Source organism: Schistocerca americana, chromosome 1 (assembly GCF_021461395.2).
Source record: "Schistocerca americana isolate TAMUIC-IGC-003095 chromosome 1, iqSchAmer2.1, whole genome shotgun sequence".
Lineage (NCBI taxonomy): Eukaryota > Metazoa > Arthropoda > Insecta > Orthoptera > Acrididae > Schistocerca > Schistocerca americana.
The window spans coordinates 784098462-784109617 of NC_060119.1; the positions used below are offsets into that span (position 1 = coordinate 784098462).

An 11156-nucleotide genomic window follows, 5' to 3' on the forward strand; every position below is an offset into this window, starting at 1 on the left:
ATTCTGTGAATAATTTGTTGCCAGCTGTAATGAAAAAGGGAGGGCAAATGTGAAGCAATGAAATTGATACAGGAAGAAAAACAGGACATAATGAGCCAGGAAAAGCTCAAAACTAGTTCATTTGATATTACTGGAAACAGGACACAATGGGATAGGAAAGTAGTTTATTTGATATTACTGGCTAGGATATCAATTATAACAGTTAAGCTAATTTAGCAGGACCACTCTTTCTCTCCTTATTTTTGAACTGCATTACTTACCTTTTCAATATCTTTCTTTACAGCATTCATTTTCTCCCCTAAAAGCATGGCTTCCTGTTGTAAAATCTCTGTATCTCGCATTATTCGTGGTAGACTCTGGAGTATCTGTTAAAGATTGTAAAATGGGAAGTTACAAATTAAAATACGATAACATAACAGTAAGGAATTAGGGGAGTAATCCAGAAAGTAAGTTCTGTTGCTGTTTCGTATGTTGCAAGAAATAAGATATAGCTGTGACTAGTGCAGTCAAATATGAATAAGAACTAAACATGTTGTAGGCACAGGCATTCGGACGAAAACCATGCAAGAAAATGACTTTGTAGTAAGCGTAAAAGGTCCAATGATGTAGTGAAAAATGAAACAGATGTCTGTGTAAAATCTCTGTACAATTTTCTAGAACAGAACAAAACAAGAGACAGTAGTTACCACAGTGCCACATAGGCACAATATAATCTATATTTCACACATAAGTAATGAAATTCAAAGGACAAATATTAAAATAAAGAAACTGTGAGCTGAATATGCAAACTGTGATGTGCTCCATATTAGTAAGCTGCTGCATAGCCTTCACATCAAGCATGTCTTCCACCTAAACTGTGAAGGGAAAAAGTTTGTGTATGATTGTGACAATGAAATAATTCAAAAAAGACTCAAACAGACTAACACTGTCTATAAACGTAGTGCTTTGAACAATAACAGAAATGTATTAGAATAAGACAGTGACTTGACAGGCAATAAACTTCTGAGGATGGAGCTAGGCACTAGAAGGAACAATCAAAAGAGTGAGTGCTTACAGACAATAAACAATAAACCTAAATCTGGCACTGTAGATCAAATGAACATTTGGTTCATTAGGAATAAAATATTAGAACATTTTTGTAATACTGAAAATGTTGATGTTGCATGTGTAACAGAACAATGGAGGACAGATCAGGTAGAATATTTTATCCCTCAAGGTTACACTGTTTGTAAAATAAAGTGTAGACGTGAAAGAAAGAATGGAGATGCACTAATATTAGTTAGAGATACTATAATGTTTTCTAAGATAGATGTTAGCACTTACCATACTGAACTAGATGGAGAATTAAGCTGTATAAGACTTAGTGCAGAGATTACCATAAATGTTAGTTTATATAGATCTCCAAGAGGAGATGTAAACATATTTTTTGAAAGATTTGAACTGATTATGAGGAAAATTTTGAAAACTAAGATAAACATCATTATTTGTGGCAATTTCAACACTGAAATGACCAACAAGAATGAACATGTTACAAGAAAATATCTTTAACATGTTAAGATCTCTAAATATTCACTGTAAAAACTACCCACCTACGTGGAATAATGCCTGCTTGGAGAATATTACAGTTATTTTTTCTGAGATATTTATGATTTCATCCTAGTTAGTGGTGCACTAGCAGACCATGAACCATTCATTTTAATATTTTTCTGAGATCAGTTGTTTAAGTCAGACACATCAGCCAGCATGAAGTCTAATGCTAAATGGTTAAGAGACCAGAAAAAGAATACATTATTCTACTTATTGACAGATTAGCTGATAGCTTGATCAGCTAAATGCAGCACTGGATCCTGAAGAAGTAAATGATTGCTTTATAATCTCTGTGAGTAGGTAGAGAGCACAAAATTAATCAAAATGTGCTGTAGAACCTCTTGCTGCTGAGTCACCAAAGGGGTATGCCTTTCACTGAGATGATGTCACCCCCAAGGATATTACAAAAGCTGTGTCAAGATTCTCAGACTCCAGTGTTATGACTGTTATTGGTTCTTCAATTATGTGATTTAAAAAACTAATACATACCATCTCTCAACCTCTTACTATCATATATAGTAAGTGTTCATACTGTGGAGTTTCCCCTGGTACACTCAAAATTGCTCAGCGACACCAGCCTTTAAAAAGGGGGATACACACTTGCCTCAAAACTAGTGACTAATTGTCCAAATTTTCTCCAAACTTTTAGTGAATCTAAGGTGCAAGCAGCTAAATAGCTATTTTGGAAAGCATGATCTCCTCTCCAGCACACAGTCACAGTATGCATTCCAGCATGGCAAAAATACAAATGCTGCTGTCACTTAAATTGTTAACCATGTGTTAACTGCATTTGAACATTGGGATCTAGTATCAGTTGTATTTTTTAATCTCAGCAATGTCTTGGGCTGTATGCCATTTAACATCCTACTTAAAAAACTGGCATGTTATGTCGTACACAACCCATCTTTGGATGTAATTGTGTAATATCTAAGCAACAGAAAGCTGTTTGTATCAGTCAAAAACAGATGTTCTTCCTTGAAGGAAGTCTGGACTGGAGCGCTACAGGGCTTACCGTATTTACTCGAATCTAAGCCGCACCTGAAAAATGAGACTCGAAATCAAGGGAAAAAAAAAAAAATTTTTCCCGAATCTGAGCCGCACCTGAAATTTGAGACTCTAAATTCAAGGGGAGAAAAAAGTTTTAAACCGCACCTCCAAATCGAAACAAAGTTGGTTCAGTGTAACATGAGACAGAATTGTGGTCAAATGGATGAAGATTCAGCTACAGTAGTTTGGTGTGAGTTGTAAGCTTAACAGTTAAGCTTTACCAAGTAGCCATTGTTATGTCAGGTGCTCCGTCCGTATTTATACGGGTACCCTTCCTTTTTTACGAGCTTTGTCTGGTTCGAATTGATTGCTTATTTTGCTTTGATCTGATAAGTGCCGTTATGTTTGGTATAGGTGTTTAGGTCGCTCTAAGCTGAAAATGCATTATTGTACTGTGTCACGCATTGTTTGTCGCATTCTGATAATGACTGTTTACGACCTGTCTCCACTCGCGGCATGGCTTGCTTTTGTGTGCGTTCCGTGGCTTACAGTAAAAAAAGAGAGCAATTGTCTCATAAGCAAAACAATGGCAAGAGACTGCTATTTGTTATTAGGCCTACTTACACTGCAGCTTTCTTTGATAATGATCAACAAGAACCAAATAATAGACTGCGTATGATAGCTGTTCTGAACAAGAGTTTAGCGAAAAAATTTCTCCATTTGAAAATCTTTGCGGACGCCTCTTTAGTACATTACATTTTTCACAGAAATTAGATTCATCTTAGATTTAAAAATCTAGTCAGTTGCTGTGCTTCATTTCTGACTGTATCGCTATTCAGCATAAGAATAATAGGAATACAAACATGACTTGGTACGTATATTATTCCGCATTTGCTGTTGTCTCACTCTAGTTTCATAGTTTATTAGGCAGACAAGATTGAAATGAGATAGCAGCAGACACGAAAGAATACATGGCATAATGTTTAAATTATTCTACCTTTTCTTTTAATTTATTTACTGATGCAGAGGTCTTGGCACCAATATTTATCTTTGTGCCTGCAAAGCATGCCTGTGTAGCGCTACGTATATTCGATGGCAGAAGTTAGTTGTAGCGGCACCTACCAACATTTTTCAGAACTTCCGCTTACTTTGCACTTGATTCTAAGCTGCAGCCGGTTTTTTTGATTACAAAAACCGGAAAAAAAGTGCGGCTTGGATTCGAGTAAATACGGTAGTCCCTTTCCACTCATTGTTACAGTAAACGATCTGCCAAACCACATAGGAGCAGATTCCGCAGTGTGTTGTGCAGATGACATAACACTGCTAAAACCCACCATGACATGACAAAACTGCATCTAGCAACACAGGAAAGTTAGAACAAGCAATGAACTGAAACTTCCTATCAGATTAAAACTGTGTGCTGGACCGAGACTCGAACTCGGCACCTTTGCCTTTCGCGGGCAAGTGCTCTACCATGTGAGCTACCAAAGCATGACTCACGCCCCGTCCTCACAGCTTTACTTCCGCCAGTACCTCGCTTCCTATCTTCCAAACTTTACAGAAGCTCCCCTGCGAACCATGCAAGACTAGCACTCCTGAAAGAAAGGATATTGTGCGGACATAGCTTAACCACAGCCAATTCTAGTCTTGCATGGTTCGCAGGAGAGCTTCTGTAAAGTTTGGAAGGTAAGAGACGAGGTACTGGCGGAAGTAAAGCTGTGAGGACAGGGCGTGAGTCGTGCTTGGGTTGCTCAGATGGTAGAGCACTTGCTCGGGAAAGGGAAAGGTCCTGAGTTCGAGTCTCGGTCCGGCACACAGTTTTAATCTGCCAGGAAGTTTCATATCAGAGTACACTCCGCTGCAGCGTGAAAACCTCATTCAAGCAATGAATTGGTTTTCTTAAAATGAACTCCTACAGAATGCTGATAAAACACAGGAACTAGTTTTGGGTCCTACAACAGATTTGGTAAGTAAATCAGTAAAGCTGTTAAGCTTTCACATTGATTCAAAATTAAACAGGGAGTAACATATTAGCCATGTCTGCAGGAGAGTAGCAACAGCAAGCTATCTCACATGGAAACTGATGGATACAGCCACCGGTGAGTATCTAAAGGTTGCATATTTTGGCCTATTTCAGTCGCACACTTCCTACGGCTTACTGTTCTGGGGACATTCCACCTATATCAGTGAAATTCTGAAAATTCAAGGGGGGGGGGGGGGGGGGGGAGGTAATCAGAACAACAGAACAATGTGCAATGTGACACCTAAGGAACACTACCATCCCTCTTTATCAAGCTCCAGATATTGACTGTTAATCTATATACAGTTTTGCATCACAAATGATTTCAGCACCACAGAGATGATACACCCTTACAATGCTAGAGGCAGACTGAGTCTTGATATACTGAGACACAAACTCACACGAACTGCAAACTCACACAAAATAACATGCTTAAAACTTTTTAATGAACCTCCAATAGCTTCTCAGATATTATCCCTTTATATTTTCAAAGTTAAGAAGTATGACTGGCAACTGAAACACCCATTTTACAAGTTATCCAATGTATTTGAAATATACATGATTGACATTAGCAGTTAAGGATTTTTCTGAAAGATATGGAATCAAATTGTAAAAACTTCACTGTAAAAAATAATCTTAATTGAATATTTGATGTTCAAACCTATTCCACTGTATCTGGTCAGCAGTGAATAAACTGAATAAATGGTGTGAAACATTGATTCAAATAGTATAAATCAGCAAATTTACATATCTTTCACTATTTTTCTAAATTTTACTCTTGAGGGTTTTATAATAGCATGCAATGAGTTTGTGTTTTCCTTCACTGTAATGACATAAATTTCACAGTCTACCTCACAGCCCGCACAGCTCAAATCCTGCCACCTAACTTATAGGAAACACTAAGCAGACAGCTTAAGACATTCTAACATGACTCTCGAGAAACCCAATGGCACTAAATGGGAAAAATCCATGAACTAGCTGCTAGGGTCATAGTTCTCTATGAAACATGTGCTCCTATGAGCACCAGAGTAAGAAAAACTCCTGCTGCTCAGCTGCCAACTTGCATAAATCAAATTAACAACAGGGATGCTGTTCATGGATGTTTCAAGTCAAATCTGAAGCTTTAACACAATGAAGACTACAGAAAGCTACAAAAACATGGTAAAAACACACACACACACACACACACACACACACACACACACACACACACACACAAATGCCAGTATCACACTCACAATTCTGTGAAAGAATGTCAACTTGAATTGTCAATTAATAATAATAATAATAATAAAACCAAGATCATGATACTTCGAGATCAATCAGGTACATCAGCTACTGATGTGCTATCAGAATATGAAGAAGTTGGTCACTTTTGTCTACCGGGGCTCACTATTTCAGAAAGACAGTGGCTCTACACAGGAAATATGATGTAGAATTGTTCTAGGTAGGGATGCTGCATCAAAGCTGACAGTGATTTGGAAAGACTGAGTACTAACCAGGCATACTAAATTGAGAGTGCTGAAGTATCTGGTGTTTCCAGTTTTCCTTTATGGTGCTGAAACATGGACAATAACTGAAGGGACCCGCAAAAGAATTGATGCTTTTGAGATGAAGACATGCAGGAGGCTGCTGAGAACATCATGAATAGAGAAATGGTGCTGAAACATGGACAATAACTGAAGGGACCCGGAAAAGAATTGATGTTTTTGAGATGAAGACATGCAGGAGGCTGCTGAGAACATCATGAATAGAGAAACGGACCAAAAAGTCAATCCTTCAAGAACTCATGGTGGAGAATAGATTGTCGAATATATGTTTCCAGTGAATCCTGCAGTTCTTTGGTCACATACTTCTATGACAGGAGGATAACTTGAAACTGATAATCATCCAAGGCAAGGTCGACGGGAAAAAGAGTGCTGGGAAGACCACCAAGATGACGGACAGGTCAGATAAACAAGAATACACACCAAACATAGGGCTAGCTACTCCAAGATGCAGACGACCAGGAAAAACAGGGACAGACTGTTAAGAGAATTGTGAAATGGGTCACCAACTTTTAACTATGAAAGATAGAGTGTGGTTGTTGTTGTTGTTGATGATGACTGAGAGGTTTAAACATCCATCATTCAGTAAATTTATGATAATAATTACCCAACTCATATGCAACTGTGGCTGTTTCAATTCTGTTCACCTTTGAAAGCACAATACACAAATGTTGTATTAATTCGCATAAATCAACCAAGTGATGGATGTTTAAACCTCTGAAGTGCATAAGGAAATAAAATAAATCATGACCAGTCACAGTTCAACTTATATTTCCATGTTTTGGACTTTATACAGGATTTCCCATGAGGAACGATCAATATTTGGGGATATGAAATGAACAATCATTCAAAGTAAAAATGTATAGTAAACATGGGCTCTAAAATGCATACCTTAACAGCCATGAACACTTGTTCAGTAGAAGACACATGTTACACAGTACTGAGAATGAAAAAGTACTCTTAGCTCTTAAGGTATGCTCTTTAGAGCAAATGCTTGCTGGATTTTTTTTTCTTGTTTTGGTCCATACTACCACCTCAAAGCATGGGAAGTAAAGAGCTTGCAGTAGAAGGATTAGTCCTTATTTACTAGACTTTTTGAACTTTGAATGATTGTCTCTGTCATATCTCTGAATAATGACCACCCCTATTTCATCAGCCAACAATATGCTGATTTTATACTGTCATGACTTTATAAACACATGCTGTCACCACTAATGCAAAGATCCCAACTAAATGAAACTGCTATTTAAGCCCTACAAAATCAAGAATGTTTGAGTGTTGCATGTATAACAGGGTGGTTGCAGTGCAGTGTACCTAATATTCTCATCAACAAATTGTACTTTCCAGGTAACCGAATGTATATAAGCTTTTTAATCATATAGGATAATGATAACCTCAATTACTCAATAACAATAAATTATGTCACCTGCTGACTTGTGTCCTCCAAAGCACTGTTGACTTGTTGCACATACAGCTGCAGTTTCATGACTAATGAAGATGCAAATGCCTGGAAATATTAAAACAAATTAACATCCTGACGCAAAAGATAGAGATTTGTCAGAATTTATACAAACTTATGAGATAATTCCGTGACTTACATCTCTGTTTTCTTGGGCTTCTGCCCTTCGAAATGTTTTGTTTATCCATTCCTTAACATCAAAATTGTCTTCAGAAAATGCTGATATATCCTAAAAGAAAAGGAAAATATTAAATTATAGTAGTAATTAGCCATCAACACAACATCAAATGTTCATGCAAAATAGCTCCATGGAAATGCCATGGCATTGCTAATTCCATCATAATATGAACTTAATATTCAATACGAACTGCCAAAAATAACATAAAAGAACCACAGCTTTTAAGTGGACTATGAAGTAAACAATGTATAACGAATTGTCAACGCAAAGCCCTTTTATTGCTGTGGGTGATATTACAGAGCGAGAGACAGTTCTCATGCAAAATTGTCTGTTAGAGAAAGCTTAAGAGTTAGACAACCTCACCTTTTTGAGGTGTTATAACCTCTGGCAAGACAATGTGTTGTTTGTGTAAAATTGTTTGTCCCACATGTGAAAGGGAATGCTGCAGCAATAACTCATCAAATACGCCTACGTATTTTTCCAGGTGTTTTATAGAACACTAAACCCCCAATTGCTCCAAGAAAAAATGATGATTAATAGTCTATGAGTAATTCTAACAGCTAAAAATAAGGTGCAAGCAAGATGGAATGTTTTACAGTCCATAATAGCATTAAACACTATCTAATACAAAACTGGCATTATGCTACATTGGTCATCCGAGAAACAGGTGATTCCACTTTCATCAAAGTTGGTCATCTGAGAAACAGATGACTCCGCTTTCATCACATTTCACATATACGAAAAGGTCACAGTATAAAAGAATGCCCTCTTCATGAAACAGGCAACTCAATAGTTCAAGGACAATACATCAAAGTTAAATGATAGTAAAGCCCAACATTACTTTTCTCCCTCATGAATGCTGATACTGACCCACACAATCTCGAGGAAAAGTCAGTGAAACTGTTAGACATCAATCTCAACTGAAAGTTCTGTTGGTATATCCAAACACAAAAAGTTTGCAATAAATTATCAGGAGTAGTGTACCTGATAACACAATTAAAAAACTGTATCAATGAAGACCTACTCCTGATGGCCTAAGCAATTTTTCATTCACACATGAACTATGGGCTGATAGATACTCTGGGGAAATTCCGCTGGAGCTAATAAAGTCTTCCTCCGGCTGAAGAAAGTAATACAATACATTTTTGGTCTACAGAACACTTCTTGCAAAAAATACTTCACCGAACACAAAATAGGCTACTTACTGTTCCCAGCTTGTACATAAATTCAAGTTTTTGTCTATGCTACAGAGAATCACATTTATATAAACTACAGCTAATGTCCAGACTTATGAAACCAGTAACAGAAATCTGGACTAGACTATTTAAGACTAAGAATAACTTTGCACACATTGGAAAGGAGTTTCTGAACAAAATATGGCCAAATGTGAAGATATTCCCACAAAATAAATTTAAAATCATGGTGGAATAATGGATAAAAAGAAAGGCCTTGTATAATGCTAAGGAAATCATGTGTAATAGTGGAAATGATTTAGTAATTTAATTATGGTGTGAACTAAGTGCTGTACAATACGCAAGTGCAAACTATCGTTTGCGTAAATTAAATATGTAACGCTATATTCAGTTGTAATATTATGTGTCATAAAGAAATAACTTGCACTAGATGAAGTATCCTGTGACAGCAAAATTGTCTTCAAACATATATAAAATGACTTGATTTGATATCAGCAAAATTGCTAATTATTCTTTGAGCAGACCTAGTATTATGTCACATCCATTCAATTCAAGAGGGTAGTGCAGGAAAAATGACAAAGGATTTCATACGAATGTAAGTTACAATAACACAAATAGTTTTCAGCAGCTTAACAATAGTTACATATGGTAACATTTTCTGAAAGTGATACATGCTGGCAAGTAAAGTATTAATTTGATAATTAATCAATTTAATAAGATTTCCTCCTCTCCATCCTTGTCAAACTAGACCAGTATTAAGTAGAGGACGATGCAATCAATGGTACTGTTTCTCACAAGATTGTAGAAATACGAGTGTAATAAGATACTGGTACCTACAAATGAATTCTTAACTTTAAGGGGACGGTTTGTATGCCAGGTATTGTAGTATGTGTATTTTATTGTGTGACACAGCGTACCATGGGCGAAATGCATGACTTGTACTTTGATGCAACAATCCCTTACTGTGGTACAACACCTACACGGACAGCAAACAAGGGCTACCTAATCCAATGTGTTAAAATCAAAACACAGCCATACCATCCCTTCGTGAATACAATGCTAGCTTTCTGGTGCGGGGTAAAGTACAGATGTCTGAAAAATGCGGCGAGCAATTCAAAGATCAAAAGTATACAATTCGCCTTGGCGCATTAAAATGCATATTGTACAACAGAAATCACACTACACATTACCATTGTTGTATGCAACGCTTTTGCAGTGATATGCCGTGTCTGCTAACAACTGTCTTCACCATTTGAAGCTTAGCATTGTTTGTTGTGATTTTGAAGTGTCGCATCACTACCTCGCTCGACCACGTAGACATCGATAATATCGACATGTATAACGTCATGATTTTCGATTTTTAAAATTACTACGATACCAAATGCTAACTGATGATAAACAAAATGTGAGAACACGAAAACGCGTAAAGCGCAGTTATATACAAATTCTAATAAATATTTCTAATTCTATAATAATTATGAGCAAATAGGAGTACTCGACAACACTTTAAAACACTGATTTTCTTTTCTTAAAACAACGTAACTGAGTTTAAAGATGATCCAATAGCAGAATTCCAAACGTTAATAAACAAAATTGGTTAATAAATGAGATCAACCTAAAACCCATAAACTTCATGTTCCACTGAGGGCTGTTGTTGGTTCTAGAAGCATTTCTTCCTTTAAAATTTGTCTATTAATTCCGAAGCAGAACTATACGTTTGATACGTCGTAGTTAATTAAGAACAGAATTGATTTAATGACTAAAATTAAAGATATTGAAATTGTAGGAGACGCTACATTTGCTTCTTTTGATATAGCTAACTTAATTTACAACTGTACCAACTGAAGAAACAATAGAAATAAGTTATAAGAAATTATTAAAGAAAGAAGTTATATATTTCAGAAATATCAGAGGTCAGTGTCATATTGCAATAATATTGTCATATAATTACTCTACCTTAGATGGGAAACTATCAACAGAATGAGGGTCTTCCCGTGGGCACTAGAGTATCAATTTCCTGGCAAACATATTTCTCAATCAACTGGCAACCACCTGTCACTCTAGGAAGGAACTGTCGATAGAAACTAGCTAAGCTATCCTATTTTATACTCAATTTAGGACACTAATCCGCAATAGGGAAATTTCTTATGTGGTTTACAGGTAGTCTCGCAAAAGAAAGCAAACC

At 36.6% G+C, this 11156-nt stretch overlaps 1 protein-coding gene across 2 annotated transcripts in view; it reads right to left on the minus strand.

Moving 5' to 3' along the window:
- LOC124612313 (conserved oligomeric Golgi complex subunit 7) overlaps positions 1 to 10293 on the minus strand; it is a 71357-nt gene extending 61064 nt beyond the window's left edge. For both annotated transcript variants that reach the window (XM_047140449.1, XM_047140441.1), the window contains exons 1-4: positions 10162 to 10293; positions 7740 to 7829; positions 7568 to 7648; positions 261 to 365 (exon numbers count right to left, since the gene is read on the minus strand). In XM_047140449.1, coding sequence (XP_046996405.1) covers positions 261 to 365; positions 7568 to 7648; positions 7740 to 7829; positions 10162 to 10164 — 279 coding nt within the window. In that variant the 5' untranslated portion in view covers positions 10165 to 10293. The remainder of the gene's footprint in view (positions 1 to 260; positions 366 to 7567; positions 7649 to 7739; positions 7830 to 10161) is intronic.
- Positions 10294 to 11156: the final 863 nt, after the last annotated feature.